Genomic DNA, 20,066 nt, shown 5'->3' on the forward strand with positions numbered 1-20,066 from the left:
CTTAACGGACATTTCTCCGCACACATCTGCTGGCTTCCCGGATCGTAACAACAAAGAAGTGAGCAGTGAGGGTTTTTTTTCTTCCCCCTTTCTTTTTTTAAAAAATAACATGAAGTGCGGGTGGCCAACGAGCCGCCCATCATTTGTAGTCCGGACGGGTGGCTTGGTTTGAATCCCTCCTTCTCTCTCCACCTCCTCAAAGCGATTGGCTGCCTCAGGAGCGCAAGCAACATTTTAATGCAGCGCGTTCGTGCGCGGAGTTCATTCTATGCTCGGGGAGCGCGCTCTCGTCTTCGGGACCCGTCCAAAGGTGCACAACACACTTTGAAACAGCGTGCTTTGCGCAACCGACAACTCGCCGGCTCTATTGGAACGGCACATTGTGTTGATCCAGGATGCGGACGAACTGTTGCCTCTGCGCTCCTCCGCACTTTGGGTGAGGACGCCGGACAAGGACACTACGTCGTTGCTGCTGCTGCGGAGGCTGATGCCTACTGACCGGTCGCCCTTTTCACTTTGGATTCTTACCTTGGCACGTATCTGGACGTCCATCCTTTTTTGAACAAAGGTGACTCACTGTTCGCTTAAGGCGAGCCTCCGCATCCTAATCACACAGCAGGGAGGACTTCATCTCATTGACATCACAGACTTTTCGGAAGCCCTTTTAATTAATGTATTTATTGACATTGCGGTGCGCTGTAGTCTGCAACAAAAAGGGATTCACACTTCAAACTCTCCCAAAACCCATTTAGGAACTGACTTTGGATCTTTACATTTTTTATTTTTTTTTTTGCTTTGGGGAGTATTACATCAATTCGCATTGGTAAGTTACCTTGTGCGTGCCTGTCTGTCTATCTGCCTTTCTGTCTGCCCTTCAACATAATTGCTCTGTGTGTGAGCGTGTGCGTGCGTGTTTTATAGATTTATCATCTTTTTTTTTTTTTTTTGAAATAGCATGAGGAGCAACAGCTTTTTACAATTGGGTCTTGCAGAGAAAGACACAGAGCACCAGAGGAGAGAATTACACGGTTCTACTGATGGCTGGCAGCTCGTTTTTTGAATTTTTATGAGGCTCATTCTAAATATCCGGATTATGCGGATTTGTTAATGCGTGTAAGAGGCTCATTTTATACTCACTTATTCCAATAACCGTCACAATAGGCCATCTCCTGTTGTATGCCCGCATAGTCACAATATCATTAAAGTTAGGCAGCTTTCATCCTGATCCTTTACAACATACGGAATGGCCAGGTAGGGCTTAAAGGTTTACTGGCTGTATTCGAAATGTCCTGATGGAAGTAGTAAGTGACATTCAAGGGGAATCATTATCAGTGAATCAGAACTGTGCGGTGTCTGCCCAAGGTTAACTAATTGGCCAGCTCCCCCCTCCCCCCCCCCCCCCCCCCCCCACTAATTGTGGAGATGAATTACATATGAGCCTTGTTTCAATTTTGTCTCGCTGGCTGGCGTATCTTATTTCTCTCGGATAGAATTTCCAATGTTTTCTGTCCACCCTTGCTCTCACTAACTGACGCACATTTTTTTTTCTGCTCTCTTCTAGGTGGTATCAGTTTTTGGTTCACAATGAGCATTCAATTTGGAGAGTGCATCATGATTATTGCTCAGATGAGTCCGAGTGCTGCGCGGAATTTGAATTAGGTGTTCAGCACCACAGATTGCTGGGAGAGGCAGAGGAGGAGCGCAACAGATCAAACACGTTCGACTGAGACAAATGTCAAGACCTCACACGATGAACAGGACTCTTCATTTGATCCTAAGAATTCATAACCAGATTTAGCAAAATATCAACAGGTCAAAGGCACAAGAGAGACACTGCAGCTTTTTGCCACGACTACAGAGTGGGGATGTATCTTTCCATTTTCTTTTTCCTCCTCATATGGGCTCGAGCCCTGACATTGAAAAACTTGAATTACTCCGTCCCAGAGGAACAAGGTCCGGGAACAGTGATTGGAAATATTGCCAAAGATGCCAGACTTGGACTGGAACAGATTGGGCAGGGCGGGCAGGGAAAGAAAGCCAACTTCAGGGTGTTGGAGAATTCGGCACCGCATCTCATCGATGTTGACCCTCAGAGTGGACTACTCTATACAAAGCAACGCATTGACAGAGAATCATTGTGTAAGAGAAACCCCAAGTGCCAGCTCTCCATGGAAGTGTTTGCCAATGACAAGGAGATCTGCATGATTAAAATAGACATCCAAGATATTAATGACAACTCGCCCGCTTTCCCTTCGGATCAGATTGACATTGACATTTCTGAAAACGCAGTTCCAGGTACGCGCTTTCCTTTGACCAGCGCACATGATCCAGATGCTGGGGAAAACGGTCTGAAAACCTATCAGATAACACGCGACGACTACAATCTCTTTTCCTTGGAGGTAAAATCCCGTGGGGATGGAACCAAGTTCCCAGAATTGGTTATTCAAAGACCACTGGACCGGGAAGAAAGAAACCATCACACTCTCATATTGTCAGCCACCGACGGTGGGGAATATCCCAGGTCGGGTACCATGCAGATAAATGTTAAAGTTATTGATTCAAATGACAACAGCCCCGTGTTTGACCAGCCCTCCTACGTTGTGGAAATTCCCGAAAATTCCCCTCCTGGTAAAGCCCTGATCGATTTAAACGCCACGGATCCCGACGAGGGCAACAATGGACAAGTCGTCTATTCTTTTAGTGGCTATGCCCCAGAGAGAATCCGAGAGCTCTTCTCAATAGATTCCAGAACAGGGATCATAAAGATTCAGGGCGAAATAGACTACGAGGAGAGCCCAGTTATCGAGATTGACGTCCAGGCAAAGGACCTCGGACCCAATCCGATCCCTGGCCATTGTAAAGTCACGGTTAAAGTGTTGGACAGGAACGATAACTGGCCCTCCATCGGCTTTGTCTCCGTAAGACAGGGAGCCATCAGCGAAGCAGCACCTCCAGGCACTGTCATTGCGCTGGTTCGCGTCACAGATAAGGACTCTGGCCGGAATGGGCAGCTTCAATGCAGAGTTCTGGGTAACGTCCCTTTTAAACTGGAGGAGAACTATGATAACTTTTACACTGTGGTGACAGACCGGCCGTTGGACAGAGAGACCCAAGATGAGTATAATGTTACCATCGTGGCCAAAGACAATGGGATCCCCCCCTTAAACTCTACCAAGTCATTCACTGTAAAGATTCTGGATGAGAATGACAACGTGCCCCGCTTTACCAAGACAGTCTACCTCCTCCAGATACCAGAGAACAACATTCCGGGGGAGTTCTTGGGTTCGGTTCTCGCTCATGATCCAGATCTTGGCCAGAACGGCACAGTGTACTACAGCATTATGAACTCCAACGTGAGTGGAGGCGATGTCAACACTTACGTCAATGTGAACGCTGCCAACGGAGCCATATACGCAGTGAGGTCGTTCAACTATGAGCAAATTAAATATTTTGATTTCAAGGTTCTTGCCCGTGATGCCGGATCGCCACACCTGGAAAGCAACACGACCGTGCGCATCAGTGTCCTGGATGTCAATGACAACATACCGGTCATCGTTTTACCCCTTCTCCAAAACGATACGGCCGAAATCCACGTACCGCGGAACGTCGGCGTCGGCTACATTGTCACCACAGTTAGAGCAGTGGACAATGACTACGGTGAGAGCGGGAGGCTCACTTATGAGATTTCAGACGGAAACGAAGAGCATCTTTTTGACATCGATCCGGTGACCGGCGAAGTGCGAACGGCCCACCCTTTCTGGGACAATGTCAATCCCGTCGTCGAGCTGATTATCCGCGTATCGGACCACGGCAAGCCAACCCTCACCGCTGCCGCCCGGCTTCTCATCAAGGCCTCCAACGGACAGCCGGCCGACGGACTGCTGCATGTCGACGACAATCAGAACTGGGACATGTCGTTGCCTCTCATTGTAACTCTCAGTATCATATCAATCATGCTTCTGGCTGCCATGGTCACCATCGCGGTCAAGTGCAAGAGGGAAAACAAGGAGATACGAACCTATAACTGTCGCATTGCAGAATATTCCCATCCACAGCTGGGGAAAGGCAAGAAAAAGAAGATTAACAAGAACGACATCATGCTGGTGCAAAGCGAGGTGGAGGAGCGGGATGCCATGAATGTGATGAATGTGGTAAGCAGTCCTTCCTTGGCCACCTCTCCCATGTACTTTGACTATCAGACACGCCTGCCACTCAGCTCACCAAGATCAGAGGTCATGTACCTTAAGCCCACTTCCAATAACCTCAGCGTGCCCCAAGGCCACGTGGGATGCCACACCAGCTTCACAAGCCCAGTCACCAGCACTACAGACACACCTACTAACCGCATGTCCATCATACAGGTAAGGCCGATAGCCCTACTCTCCTACACTGTTATCCCCACTCCCACGTGACTACCTTCATGAAGCATCCAGGTCTTGTCAACACGACTTGCCTCGTAAAATGAAAGATAAAGAAACCAAGGGCAGAGAGGCAATAGAGTTCAGAGGGGGGAAAAAATAGACGGGGACGAGAGAGCATTAGAAGGATTAAATATTCTCGGCCCCTCTCGCAGCGGATCGAGTGACATCCTCACAAATTATTTGCATTTGAAATGCGTCACAACAGGCTTTGCAAATCATTTTTTTAAATCCACAATCAGATTTAGGACGCAAGTCTACATTCCCTCAAAATCTAACACAATATCTCGACATTTGACATATAATCCTAATTCACAAATGCCTATCCGACAGTGTATACATCCATATGCTGTATATCAATATTTCGACACAATTTGTCCTGTTTAGGGTCGAGGGTAATTGGGTTGGTCCCAAGTGACTTTGGGCGAGACGCCAAGACGAACAACCATTCTCACTCATGTTCACAGTGATGGGTAATTGAGTATTTTTGACTAACCTTAAGGAGTCAGTTTTGGTAGAGAAATGGAGCAAACTAATTCAAAATATCCTGAATCTGGTCATTCCAGGCAATAAACTCAATTGACTACTTTTTGCTATTTGTATTATAATTTCCACCCACGGAAGTTGTTAAGACTTTGAATTAATACCGTTAGAATTAACCATAAAGAGATTAGCAGATTGAACCTATTTTTTACAGCTACTTTAAGCATCTTTGCGAGGAGTAGGCAGGTCTAAGACTCTAAAGTGTGAAATTCTCTTGAGTCTTTTGGCCTTAAGCTCATTAAAAGTCTGTTGTGTCAGACGGGGATTAAGACGTTGTGCTTGGACAATGGTCAAGTCTTTTTCTTCACCTTTTTCTTCTCTCATATTATCATCGTGGTTTCTCGTTGAAAGTTGTTTCTATCTTTGTATAGCATGACCTCTATTGAGTAGTTCTAAGTTGCTCTTTGTTTGCGCAAATTGAATCTCGGCCTTTCTTTCTCCTGTCCAGTTCACCACTGCTGTTTGTCTCTTCGTGAAGCTGTCTGTTGTCATTTGTTAGCCCTTCTGAGCTGGACATTCCTGTGATGTTGACCGCGATCAATTGTGACGTGTTCCCACCAGGGGACTTCTATTATGCTTCTATTATGAGCCAACTGCAAAGGGCAAAGGCCGGCACAAAGAGCATTAGTTGAACGTCCTCATTAGAGGGGCAGGGTCATTTCTGGCCATTTCTAATTTGCCCGTGATGAAATAGCACACTGCAGTAGATTTCCGCACGCTCACACACTCCTTTCTCATCCTTCTTGTGAAAGTCAGAAGAAGAAAAAAAAAACAACAGTTGGAGCAGCAACAAAGAACTCCTTGGTATCTTGTTTTAAGTGGGTCCCCTGAAAGTGTGGGCTATGTAGGGTGCTCTATTGTATTATTCAAGAGAAACCAATGTAGAAGGAGATGCCTTGAGGCATTAAGTTTCTTCAGAGGCCGTACAGAAAGAAGCATATCATTTTCATCTCCACCCTGCCACCGTTCTCCCTTCATGTGGACACTAAGTAACCCGAGTCAGAGCAAAGTGGCAATGGAGAAAGATGTCAGGAAACAAAGACTAGATTCCTCTTTCATCGATCCTCAGGCCTCACAGGCCATCTGTCACTACAGTTGCCGGTGAAGGAGAAATGCATTTATGAAGTGGAAGAGCTTAGTGCCTTCTCATTCAGCGACTTAGTCAGACCGGCCGGGTTCTGCATGCCGACCGTCACCCTGCAAGCTTGCTCCAGCACTCGCAACACTGCTCTTGGTCTCGCTCGTGATGTTTTAAATCTGCTAAAGGCACTGCTTGATCTTTTTGCTAGCAGAGACTAACAATACAAAGGTATCAGCAGAGCTCGGCTGGCCTTATCGTTGTCACAACCGGGCAGCGACAAACCCATTTGGAGAGCTTCATTTTATTTGCAAGAAGAATTCCTGGGATAAGTAGATGAATGATATGCACGGTAATGATGCTTAATACCGCTTAAGGCCTTGAAGGGAATTACTTAGTGCAGGATGAAGGTTAAAGCCAATCTGTTGTGAAATTCCTCAATGCTCAGACAGTTTGTTGTGACTCAAAAGCGTGCCCTGTGCCCGATGCCCAAAACAGGTGGGGATTTTATTTCTCATTGTTAACTAGCAGCGCTTTCTAACTCTTTAGGGAAATGACTCTCATTGTCTCCAAGCTTGTAGAAATGTTGAAATGATCACATTGGTTGTTTGAATAAATTGTCATTTTAATTGTACAGCCATTTGCCCCGACGCGAGAGGCTGGAATTTTATGGAAATGTGGTGCAGGTGGTACCAAGGCCAAACGGGAGACGGTAACAGATGCCACACTCGAGGTAGTAAACGTTGCCTTTAGGTGGGAGCGTTCTGATGTGAATTTCAGGAAGTTGTTCAAAGGCTTATGATGCTCTTCAATTTGGGAAGGGTTGGGTAAAACCACCAGCAACTCATCAATGCATGATTTGCAAACAACGTTTAAATTCTGAGAATGATTCAACTTTTTTCAAGCCTTAACCCTTTTTAAAAATGATAATATAATAATTTGAACCGCATGGATTTGTCTGTATTGTTTAGCTCTCTTTGATTTGTTAGGGGTGTGCGTATGCATATAAACAATGTTGCTGGAGTGGATGTTTAAAATGAATTCTTTCAGGAATGCTCTCCGTTTGCATAATTCCAGCAGATTTATGTGTGTGGGTGGGTGGGTGTAATTTCATTGTGTATTCCAGGCATAGGATTTAGTCCTTTGGAGCTAGAGCTTCTTCTCTTTTTGTGAGCGTGACAATCTTGCATTTGTCCAAACCTTGAAACACCCTTCCTGTGAGAAAGGCACACACACTCAAGCACGCAAACACACCGACGTGCATAACAGGACTGCGTCTTATCACATCCTCTGCCATATATTATAGTGAAATTGCTCCCACACTTGAGAGACCACTGAGGCAATGGATTAGAAAAACACTCTTTATTTAATTTTTCCTCCCTCCCCCCCCACACACTTCATCTTAAGATAGCCGCTCTCCTCTGGAGCCTCCGGTGGGATGGGATAAAATATAATTGGGGGAAGGGGGGTGGGTTACCTGAGAAAACCAAGTGTACTTTTAGAACAGACTTGACTTGTTTCAAAGTCACGTGTGTACTCCCACAGTTGGCTTGCTCAGAACAACACGGCTACAGCCTGCTAAAATAGACTTTCTCTATTTCTCGCTATTCAGAAACTCATCACGGCTACTTTGACGATAAATTATCTCCATGTTAAATAAACAAAACAAGCTTAATGTGTTTTTTTCTCACTTCATGTTTTGTTTGTTCTCTTCCTAATCCTGGTTGTTATTTTAGTCACACTAGCAGACAAGCTTGTTTTCAGTGTAAATTAGGTGGCTACTCGAAAAGCGGCTGTGGGAAAGAGCTAGGACATATTGTTAGTCTTTGAATTAACTCGCTGTTTTTTTTCTTCTGCGCTTTCTAAGAAAAAAAACCCACTGATCTGCTTCATATTTATACATATTCCATATTGCCTTGAACTGAGTGCCTGTATCCATAAGTGTTTGCAAGCTCATAGAAATTCAATCAATGCGAAAAAAGGAATCCGGTGTGATGAAAAAGTGAGTTGATTTTCTGTAAAGCCAAGCACTAAAATAAGTCATGTAAATATTAACTGTAACTTAATTACTCTATAAAGTATTTTGTCATATCATTAGCTCAAAATTGATAGATAATTACTTTAGTGCGTCGTCACTTTTGTTTTGATGTTTCACACGCTGTGGTACTAAAAGTTATTTCACATAATTCCTGCAACCCGGAGGCTCGTCGTTATTTTAATAAAACATGATCAATGATTCTTTAGCCTGCATGCGAGTCTTTCCATGCATTCATTTTGTAATTTCATTCAAGTGAAAGACCTCCTGATCTGGCAAAGGTTGAGAACAAAAGGCACGTTGTGTTTTACGAGTGTCAAGAAACAGGCAGGACATGAGAACACAAGTTAGCCTGTGTGATCCACAAATGGGCCGGACACATTCATGCAATTAGTCGGGGTTCAAAAGGAAGCAGACTATTGGAGATGACATGGTCATGATAATAACTGCATTGGCAGCGTGTCCGAGGAGGAAGGGAAGTAGATTTTCAGGGTTAAGCTGTCTCGTATATCAACGGAAGGGTTTGAAGTCAGCGCCGCGTGGTCTTTTTGGATTTCATGCGAGTGTGATTTGAATTTTCTTGAACTGCTACCTCCAAAGACAGCATGATATTGTTTTCCTATTTTTGCTGCATCGTGTGTAGACCAGCTGTGCCCTTGTATTTTTAGCTGCTGATTTTTCCACTTTATTATTTAATACAAAACAACTCTCAGCCCTCGCTGCTTCTGCAATTTCATACAAAAAAAATAGATGATCGTGACCAAATAAAATGTTTATATCCCCGGGAGACCCGAGGCATTTACCCTTGCGTACCTGGCATTTTGCTCCAGCAAGTCAGCCAAGAAGTCAATAGCAGCAACAAAGGTCACATAAATCACGAGAACAAAACAGGAATCTGGAATTGTGCTGCCAGGTGTGTTGACATGCAACATACACAATCACACAGGTGATATTGCGAGAAGTGCTACGCTGAAGGCCCGAGCTTGCCGTTTCCTTTAATTGGAATGGCCTTTCCGAGGTACTTCTCGTATGTGGCTTGAAGAATTCGCATAGGGTGCAACTTTTTTTTTTTTTTTTTCCGGAGAACAGCAGCTTATTAATCACGACCGGCTTCAGACACAATTCATGATGTCGCCTCCTGCCTGATGTACTAAAAAACAATTTTGCGTCGTTTTCTTTCACATGGTGGAAGAATCGTTTGTTGTGCTCTGAGGCGTAGCCAGAAATTTTTCACCGGGGTGGTCAGAGTGGAACAACACCTCAGCGAGGGGTGGCCGTGGCTGCATACTTGGTTACTTGAAACAGATTATTTTAGAGTTTGCTCTCAGAACTAACATGGTTAAATAATAAATTGATATGTTTAAAAAAAAAAATAGAATGTCAAGGGGTCTAAGAATAGGCTACTGCATCCATGGGAAAATGGCAGAAAAATCACAGATATCAAAATTTTACCCTGTAGCTCCACCCCTTTGTTATGCTGCTTTGCTTCATCTTGCAAAACTCCAATTGAGATCCTCTTTTTCTGCATCTAAAATGCCTCCGAATAATGCAGGATGACTTATTATTTGCCACTAAATCATTCACGCGTCACTCGATAAATTCCCTGCTGTGTCATTGCTCGCCTGCTCCCTCCTTCGGAGATTTCTCAAAACCCAAACATAATTGTGCGAAAAGGTCTCCGGCACACGAAGGGCCCAACATGCGTACGATGAACCGTTTGAACCGGTAGTAGCTAAATCAAACACTTTCAAAGTCAAACAAAGTGAATCTGACTCCGCTGTGCTTTGGCACGACTCCAACGTGAGAGAGCTACGTTCTGCCCTCTAGATATGTGCTATGGAAACAGCATGCAGCTCCAAGAAAGAATGATGTGGATCTCTTCTCACCTTCTCTCTCATTAGTCGAAGGCAAATGATTTATCCCGCTCGCCGTCCTTGTCCTTGTCTTTTACTGCTAAGCACTTCTCCGGCTACATGGCTAATGTGATTAATTGATTGAATGGATATACAGTACCATGAAAACCATCTCATTTGCTCTAATTTCAACAAAGTACATCTCGAAACAAACGGCTGCGAAACAGATGTTTTCGCCCACTTGAAGCCATTCGTCTTAATCACGTTTGCTTGAAGTTGCAATTAACGATGCCATTTAAAAGACTTTTGAAATACGGCCAGTGTGTTTTTTTGTCTTTGTACGGCAGTAACCCGACTGTTTTTGCTGTCTGCTGTTGCGGAGGCCAGTTTGAAACGCGACTCCCACATTTAAATCCCCTGCGTGTGTGTGTCTGAAAGCAAATGACAGCCACTGCGCTTTGTGGTGACCGTTAAATGTTTATGGCAACAAAAGCGGCCTGAGTAAGCACACCGATGCAGTATTGCCAAAACAAAAGGCTCAGTAAGCACGGCGGCTGGGTGGAAAATGACAAATATTTTTTTCTTGCTCTGCTCTTTAGGGTTGAAGCAATGATGGCAAATGTTAATGGAGTATGAAAATGCGCTATATGTCACGTCGTTCTCTCTTGCGTCACACCGATTCACTCAATTGGGCCCAAACCGGGGTCGTCTGAGAGAGAAGTCTGTTACTTTCGTCATATTTTGGAACGAAATGCAACATGTCTTTTGCTGAGCTATATAAGAAAAAAAAAAGCAAAAACAAGCTCTCTCATTTCAACCTTTTTCCTTTCCCTCCCCTCGCACTTGTCATTGCTGATAACCGTCGCGATAGATCACGTTACTGACGACCCGAGCCAAATTCATAATGATGAGATTATCTCGTCAACAGTACAGTGTATACGTCTGCCATATTGATCCCTGCGCGCAGTCCTAATGAATAAAGTACCGCGGAAGCAGCGCCGACTCAATGTTAACTCTGAGCAGATCTTGCTATTTATACGCTCTCAACACCGAGTCGATGATGAATGGAACTCATGGAGTGCTTTGCCTTTTTTCTTTCTTCCTTTGCACCACTCTCCTTCCTTCCCTGTCCAGATTGGTAAGCAAAAACAGCTCCCTCACACACATTGCCGGAAATGTGTCATCCTGGCATCTTGAGTTCGTGTACTCGCAGGTGGAGAGGCGTAAGTGGTAGCGTTGGCGTGCGGGCCTGGGAGACGATTACGATACAGAGAAAGAAAAGCAGCCTATGGCGTGCGACCTTAAATATCAATCTTTTGGGAGTATTATTGGATTAAAGAGTTTTCTTAACTGTTCTTTAGAATCCGAGATTATATTGGATTGTTTCTTTTTACGACCTTTCTGCTTATTGTTAAATCTGGTTTGAAGGATTATAAAATGCACTGTGGATGCACTTGCAAGAATCATGCATCGCCGCTTGAACCCTCTTGGAGAGAGCTGAAGTTCAACCAGGTCTCTGTCGACGCCATTGCTGACCCGATACAAATCGAGAATAGGTTAACTTGAAGTGAACTAGGACATGCTGCGTGTTTATCGAATGGGACAAAAAGGAGCTAAGGTTGATGGTAATACATGTGAAGCCTTCTATGTATTGATACAACTTACGCTTGCGCTCGTAGGTCTGGCCTTGGTTCTGGCATTTGAAGAGCAAGAGACAAAAGACAATTTTATTCCAGAATGGTTCTAAGAACGTCAATTCCAAGAAAAAAAAAATCTTTCTTGTTAAGTTCTTGGAATGTTGTATCTTTCTAATTTCTTCTTTTCTTCTAATTTGAATTGTTATAGAAAGTCTAGAACAGTGGTGTTGTATTCATTTTTGTCACGGGCTGCATCATAGTTTCCCTTGGGGGGTCAATATGACTGTCAACGTCTTTTATATACATACAACAAATTGATGAATAATTAGTTTTGAAATCAGAGACTTGTAAAAAATGTTTCAATATTTTAAAAGGACGCATGGTAATATTTTTTTAAAAGTGAAGACATTTGTAATTTTAGTAAAGTCGATGCTTAAAGTCGGGCCACATAAAATGATGTTGCGGGCCGTATCTGGCCCCCGGGCCTTGAGTTTGACACCTATGGTCTAGAAAGTAGATGGAGGATGGAAACACCCCGGCACCAAACTTTAGCATTCTTATTTCATCAATGGTTCCTCAATGCGTGTTGAAGTTGACAAGTTGGTTCTAAAGCATCTTTGTCTTTTGGGCTGAGTTAGCAAAGGTCCAAATGAGGGGAAAAGCAAGGTCAGTGCTGACTCAAGACTTAAGTTCACGCCAAAGACGCATCTAGTATTGACGAGGAAGTGCAGAATGATTAGTAGCATCTACATGCTTTGCCCGTGACTACGTTTTTCACAAGGGCAGTCCGACAATTAAGCATTTGCAGCAGTTTTTTTTTTTTCCCTTCTACAGCATTAATCTTACACTGCTCTCAATTTATCAGCAGCTCCGTTATTTGGAACCAAATGGTTGAATACAGTACAGTATGTCAATGTTTACTTGTACTGTTTGATATTTCAAGTGTGTTTAAGTCAACATCCATGCCGGAAGCAACCATTTTCATTCACCCCTAGGGGCTAAACTGCCACAGATGTGGATTGTGTTGCTAAGTACACACACACAGACACACAATGTGTTGTGTTGCTGCTCTAGTTTGGAACAGACTATTTCCTCTGACTGCTGGATTCTAGTCATTGTGATCCATTTACACAAAATCAACTTTGTGCTCATGAGGAGAAAAAAAAAATCCTTACTTTTGAATCAAATAGACAAACGTATGGCTGTAAGTCTCATTTATGTCTACACGGAAAACGTTTTTGAAAAACACACGTGTCCTCTTCCCACCATCTAAGGTGTCATGTTAGCGCTCCACTTCCATGCACACAATTACCCGGTCTGCTAGAGGATTTCTGCAGAAATCAGGTCTTAAAGCTCCGAGCTTACTCAGTTTTGCTCACCCTTCTTACAAGATTTGCATAAAATACACATTTGTCAAAAGACACACTATGTTTTTATGATAATGGATCAAAGTAACTATTGTTGATCAATAATGCAGTATTTTCCTGTTCCGCTGAAAAGAATCTGAGAGAGGAAATTTGGTTTTCTTACTATAAAAAAAATATTTATTAAGAACATGAAAATGTTCAGAAAAGGATCGACTGTGTTTTGCCTCTGGCAATGCAAACACAGTCTTAAAATTGTTGAAGATGTGATCAAGCTGTGTGATTTATTATTTATACCGTGAATACATGCAATGGAGTTAAAACGGATTATACAAATGTGTTTTGTCATGTCTGGTAAACAGAGTATTATTAAAAGATTGCTAATTAAGTTGAGACTTTTGTTTCATGCAGGATTCAATTTAGACCCTCCTTTGATTTTTCTCATGGAACACACAAAAAGCCTTTAATATGTTTTTTATGTATGTGTTTATGAGGTATGAATGAGAAGAAGAATGAGTTGAAGGCTATTCACTCTCAGGAGGTTTGCATTTCATTATTTCCACGTGAGTTGATTCTCGAGATAATCACGACGGGCTTTGTTGACCAACTTCGAAAGCTCAGTTCTGTTTATCCCTTAAGTGTTTTTTCTTTTCATATACTTGAAAGGTAATTTAGTTTCAAAAATGAAATGGCGCACATTATTACAAAGGATAGATGCGTTCCTTCAAAAGCAGTTCAACAAATATCGTTGATGCAGCTCTCGCGTCAAGATACGTCACCTTAGATGTGACCAAAGTAGCCATTTATCATCAGAGAAAAATATTGTCAGATTTTTAAGTATTCTTCAAAAAGACGATTTACTTGATGTAGCGGTAAATGTGTTTTGAAGGAAGTCAGTGTAGGTATAAATAAATAAATAAACAAACAAAGAAACAAATAAATAAATAAATAAATAAAAATCCCATCTTATTTTTTTAACAGAAATTCTTTGCATTTTCAAGTCACTTTGTGGTAAAGTCTGTCAACTAATTTTGAATTATTTAGGATTACAAAAGCCTGGACATGTAGTCCGACCCAAGCAAGACTGACCGAACGGATTGGACGGTTTTCAAAAACATCTCCAGCCCCTATTTAATAAATTTATGGACTATATTAAAGTCATTTCATAATGATAGTGTTCATTGTTTAATGACTGACTATCTACAATGCGCACTTGTAAACACATCTCTTTGACGTAATTGGATGCCTTGTACTTGTAAGTAATTATTCTCGCGAACAATCGGGGTTTCATCAGGATTGATAAACGGTTTTCCTTTACGTTTTCCTTCATCAGCAACATCGATAAATCGGTGTGAACTCATTTGGGCCGGACTTCTCTAAGGCTACTCGGAAGACAGTAGACCCCGGCGGCTTTCGTTTCACTTAAACCGACTGAATAATTTGTCTTTTATCTCCCGCTAATTAGATTTGATCGCTTACAATTGCTCACCAATCAATCAATGTAGTCTTACCCCTTTTTTCCCTTAACTTTTTTCCCCTCCCTCCCCTTATGTATTTATTTGCTCTGCTTTCCCACCCAACACTGTGTTTTCTATCCGCTAACCTCAATTTCTTTGTCTTTTATCCTTTGCCAAGTCTTCCTGTTTCAGCTTGTTTGCTTACTTTGACAATTTTCCAAAAAGAATAAACAATGCTTCCCTCGGTAGAATATCTATCCATTTATCTCTCAAGATATAATCCAATTTTAAATGTGCTCATGCAGATACGAAAGAACAAACGGGTGTACGATACCCCATAGAGTAGGTGAAGGTATACCATTTCCCTTTGAATGAACCATTTGAGTCCAATCATGTGTAAAAGAGAAGCTGCCATTTTCTCTGTTCACTGACCATTCCTCTGACAGCTTAAACCGACACACTCGGCACGCCTCGCTGTAGCCCGGGCCCCGTGAAAAGGAACAAAACGCAGCAACATGGCCTGAGAGTGAAATAACAGTCTGACGTGCTTGTCCCATTTGTCTCAATCGTTCCTGTGTCTGCTTGGTCAGTCTTAGGGCCTCCATGGGAATAGAGAATGGAGTGGAGCTTTTTACACTTACTCAGCCTCACTGTGCTGGGGATCGCCGTGACCCCTGTGCCCTTGCTGCATACACTCGAAACCACACATCAGTCAGGGCAACATGCTTTTGCCATTCTCAAGCATGGCTGCAAGTAAATGAAATCCCTGAATAGCCGTGTCAAGTGCAACGACTATATTGTTCCAGGCAGGTTTTCGCTTATTTGATGTATAATCATTGCCGACTCGGTATCGATCCGTTCGTTGAACGATCTGCGCGTTCTGGAAAACCTGGAAAATGATTGACTCGTTTTCAAAGGGCAACATTGAGCTGCTTCAGTTTTGTTTCTTGTCGGCACAGCGCCCTACGTGAAACCAATTAAATTGCACGTTGGAAAAATTTGGTGAAAAAATAGAACAATTTAAATATTGAGATCAAAGCGCTGATTTTTTTTGTATGCCGTTTTTAGCTATGTTTCATTCACGTGTATTAGCATGGCTTTCAGCCTTTCTCCGACCTATTAGCACCTCACTCAAGCGTTAATCATCACCACTGTCTTGATTTACTTAGTGACGGAAGGAAATTTAATGTAAATCGAAGTATGATTCTATATCGCAGTTAATCGACTTGCAGCTGAGACGCTTTCTATTTTTATCCTTTATCATTGAAGCGAATTTAAGTTGTGGAAAATAGCACTTTTCCAAGGCTTGCTTGTACGTTTATGTTGTGACAACTTGATGCATGTACTGGAGATGAAAAAGTTGTGAAATACCGGAATACCTGTTGTACCGAAAAAAAACAAACAAGACAGAATACACCACCGGGAAAATGTCGGCTTAACATTTACCCAGACTGGAATTAACAAGAAGAAGAATGTGTCACTTTGTGTTTTCTTTGTGCTCGTGTTGGTGCACCTGGAGAGGGACGGCAAGCAATTTCTGTAAACGTCCTTCCATTCTGATGAGATTCAGGTTATCCGTGTCACGCTGATTGAAAACCGTGTCCAAGGATGAGACAGCAGATGCTTACAAAAACAATTTCACCTCCGTTTTTTTTCCAAAAATGTACACCGTTATCATTTCAATGGCAAACAATTTTACCTTCTTTGTCCAACCTTTGATATGTTGGGTGGGTGTTTTTTTTTTTTTTTAAATAATGTCCGCGAAGGAGTGGAGTGTTCAGCGTAGTAGTAAGCGCTCAAAGTTCAAAGTATTGAAGCTTCCTCTTTCTCACCTTCAAACGCTCTTTTTTCATAGAGCCACCACAGAGCACAGATTGAAAGAGTCTATCGACTGCGAGTCAAGCTGCGCATATGAAAAACCTCAGCCAGGGAAACGTTGCTCTCTGATCGTTTCACCGCTATCAGTCCGAGACAGAGGCGCAGTTATTTGTATTTCTGTGATACATATCCACCCGGATATTTACACCATTTTTATAAACCCTTAAATCTCATTCTTGATCTCAGTCCATACTGTGCTTTTAATGGCTTTTAAACTTGACTTGTTTTGCTGCTTTCTATCGGTGACAGGAATTTCTCTAAAGGCCAGCCGGTGCTGCGGGATAATAGTGACCTTTTATATCAATTGCCATCATTAAACACTCACATAGCACACTTGCCTGTAATTAGTGACAGAGAGCAAAAGCTGTTGCAAGTACTGCTGAGATCAAGTCGGGAGTGCTGAGGAGAAGTGACGCAACAGTTCAAGTCGGTCAGCCCATGCATCCGATGTTGATTCCAGTTGCATTCTCTCACCCCCTCCCTCACCCATGTGCATGATAAGGTTGCCATTTAAAAACTGCATGTACAGTATCTCCGCGTACAGATGCCACATTAATATAGAACAGGGGTGTCCTCATACTATCACATATACACAACAGAATCCAGTGATAAAACGTTCAACAATTCATTTTGAACGTGGGATTGTGACAAAAAAATCTCTCTTGTTATGAAAAGGAAGACAATTTACAGTTTTGATATTTTAATGAGAAACATTGAGCTGACATTTTGCCTTTGTGGGCCACATTCAATAATGTGGCGGGCCGGATTTGGCCCACGGGCTTTGAGTTTGACACCTGTGATTTATAATGTGCATTTGGTACCTGGACAAAATACGTAAACTAGGATAACATTGTTGCTTCTTGTGGTGAATAAGCGACGTAAAAGATTCCTATATCATCATATCTGCCACATTTGGTGTTCCGCACAGTCATGTACGTCGCTTATCATTGCTAATTTGCCCAATTTACATGGGTAATAAAATAGTCAAACCTGAATAAAGAGCAGCTTAAATTCTCATTATTCTGTTCAAGCGGTTTGTCCTTTTACACATTTTTTCTGTATAATTAATCACCTGGAGATCTTGTTTCACCCTAGAAGTGGTTTCTGTAGCGTCCACTACATGTTTTTTTCTCTCTCTCTCTTTTCTTCTCAGACGGACAGCTTCCCCACAGAGCCTAATTACATGGGAAGCAGACAACAATTTGTTCAAAGGTAGGAGTTGGTATTTGTAACCATCACTCCATCTCAGACTTTTTTTACCCTCCTCCAGTATTCCAACCACAGCACTTTAGCATCATCATTTATTGTTCATGATTCAGAAATGGCGTGTGTTCATCGGTTCTCATTCATTGCATTCAGCGGTGCAAAAGGTTATTTTGTTTTATGTTTTTTTTGTAGTAGTTCCACATTCAAAGACCCAGAGCGAGCCAGTCTCAGAGACAGCGGCCATGGTGACAGCGACCAAGCTGACAGTGACCAAGACACCAACAAAGGCTCCTGCTGTGACATGTCTGCAAAAGAAGCGCTTAAATTGAAGGCTACAGGTGTTCGACCGCCTCCGTTGGAACAAGGTGAGTCATTATGCATCCCATTTTGACCAGGCTGCAAGGTTTTGTGAAACCAAATAGTTTTCAAACCATCGTTCCCGCCATTATCAGTAATAATTCTTATGCAACCAGGGCTATCTGGTTGGCCACATTATCCGCTTCTTAATTTTCCTTTCCCTCTTCTGCACCTTTTGCATTCAGTGTGTGTGATGTCAAGGCTCTAAACACATCTCTATTTTATCAGAGGCGACAAGCCCATTATATTTTTATAAAGCCTACTACTTCAGCCTCTCCATTTGGTCCCTCAACCCGAAGCGCACGTCTCTGAAATTTTGATAATGGAACACGGAAAATAACTTAGCGAGCAGCCTGCCATGTGACGCTGTGATGAAATATGAATAATTATTCTAAGCGCTGCGGGTCGGGCAGATTACACACGACATGTGTTGAACAATAAGTCCCTCGATGTTGCAGCCCGCTTCGCCTCGCTGTAGCCTGCTTGCGTGGTTACCGCATGTTTGGAAGCTCAGGGAAAAGTCGGCGTAAAAAAGGCATAAAGAGCCTTAATAGCACAAGTGGTGTACTAAAGTCTTACCGTTGCTCCAAACAGCCTCGCACCTCAGTCCAAGTCATTACCTGCGTCGAAAAATACATATTCCTAGGGAAATCCGCTCATGTCATTATAGCAAGTCGTAAACTTACTAACGGGATTTTGAACTACAGTACAGTATATTGAACATGGATTCATTGTAATAGTGCAATTAATCCGAGGAACAGAAGGGCCATTTTAATCCTTGCGGAAGGACCATGATCATTTGGGCAACATTGTATTGCAATATACGCACGTGTGGCTAAATAGTTGTTTCTTCATTCCTCCAAAATATTACATTGGCAGGAGAAATTGGTCAATTATAAAGGATGTTCAACGTTTTTAAATGTGTTGCCGGGTTTAATTGTCTGTGATGAACCAAAAGAATCCGCAGGAAAATGCCAAAAAGAGTGTCTGGGGAAGGACGAGGGTCGTCAATAAAATATTCCCCGGCTTGTTTGTGTTACGCTTCTGCATTCTAGAGCCGACCTCGGCCCGTTCATGCGACTTTTTTCCAATTGTGCGTAATACTCTGGGGGTGCTTTAATAAGACAACGCTGCCCCCGCGCACCAATCAAACACACGAGTGCTACAAGTCCATATAACCTGCCTTCTATAACCTGCTTTTTTACTCTCGACTGCTCTTCTGTTTTTTTTTTTTTTTTCCTCCTGTGCTGTGCCTTCACCCCCTCCACTTTCGGTCCTTGTTTAGGGAAATTGCTTGATGTGAGATTAGACAGTTAACTTGCTGCAGCTGTCTCTGTTTAGCCAATAACACGATCTTATCCAAGAAGTGTGTGCGCGTGTGTGTGGGGGGGTACAACCGAGACGGCGCAGGAGCAGTTGTGAGCCTTAAGGTGTGGCAGCCCAGTTTATCTGATCCCGTGTTTTAATTTTGAGCCTGTTGAATGACAGCATAATCATAGAGAGGTCCAGCTTCATATTTCACGTCTCGCTGTCAAGGATAAATAGCAAAATGATCACCTTGGGCCTGTTCAAGTAAACTATGTTTTCAGGCAGGCACATTTGTGTACACGGGGTGTATTATCACACTTGAATAGCAAATTAATGAGGCTTAGTAAGAGGAAAATGACTTGAAGAAAAAGCAACATGAGCTGCCAAAGCAAATGTAGTATTACATGTTCTGCATTCAGCTTCCATAATCTTGTAAGAAGGCATACCAACAAACACGATATACTACATCTTCTTTCGGATTGGGGCAGATGCAAAGGACGGCTTTGAATTGGTTTTTGATACAGCACGTTTCAAAAATTTAACCTTCACCTTTGTCCTTAATGTGATTGAGGTCAAGTTCTCGTCCTCACCAAAAACATTCAGGCATGCCTTGTGCATTGCGGCGCACTGCCGGAGATAGAAGGGGGGGCCGCTGGGGCACTGTCCACCCCTGATGAGAGGCCAGAAAAATGTCCAACCCGCTGAGATATTCTAGGCAACCCCATGCCCAATCCAAGAAAATAAAATCCTAGCTCCGCCACTGCAGGTTTACAAAACATATTTCAAATACCAAAGCCCATTTTAATTTACAGTCAGAGTAATTCAGCTTCATAAATAATCCATTTCCAAACATTCTCTCATTTTGCCCCTTAGGCAATTTGAAGATTCCCGTCGAGGTAAAATGTTTTAAGGATGTGGGAGATACCACCAAG

General features: G+C 42.8%; 1 protein-coding gene across 4 annotated transcripts in view; it reads left to right on the forward strand.

Annotated features, from left to right (window-relative positions):
• Positions 1-253: 253 nt before the first annotated feature.
• pcdh17 (protocadherin 17) overlaps positions 254-20,066 on the forward strand; it is a 36,267-nt gene continuing 16,454 nt past the window's right edge. The window contains exons 1-4 of one of the 4 annotated variants that reach the window (XM_088371607.1): positions 254-823; positions 1,562-4,361; positions 17,417-17,475; positions 17,662-17,834. In XM_088371607.1, the coding sequence (XP_088227733.1) occupies positions 1,866-4,361; positions 17,417-17,475; positions 17,662-17,834 (2,728 nt within the window). In that variant the 5' untranslated portion in view covers positions 254-823; positions 1,562-1,865. The remainder of the gene's footprint in view (positions 824-1,561; positions 4,362-17,416; positions 17,476-17,661; positions 17,835-20,066) is intronic. The other 3 variants (XM_088371608.1, XM_088371609.1, XM_088371610.1) reach the window with 3 other exon arrangements.

Source organism: Syngnathus floridae, chromosome 3, assembly GCF_059516105.1.
Source record: "Syngnathus floridae isolate MCC-2025c chromosome 3, RoL_Sflo_1.0, whole genome shotgun sequence".
NCBI lineage: Eukaryota > Metazoa > Chordata > Actinopteri > Syngnathiformes > Syngnathidae > Syngnathus > Syngnathus floridae.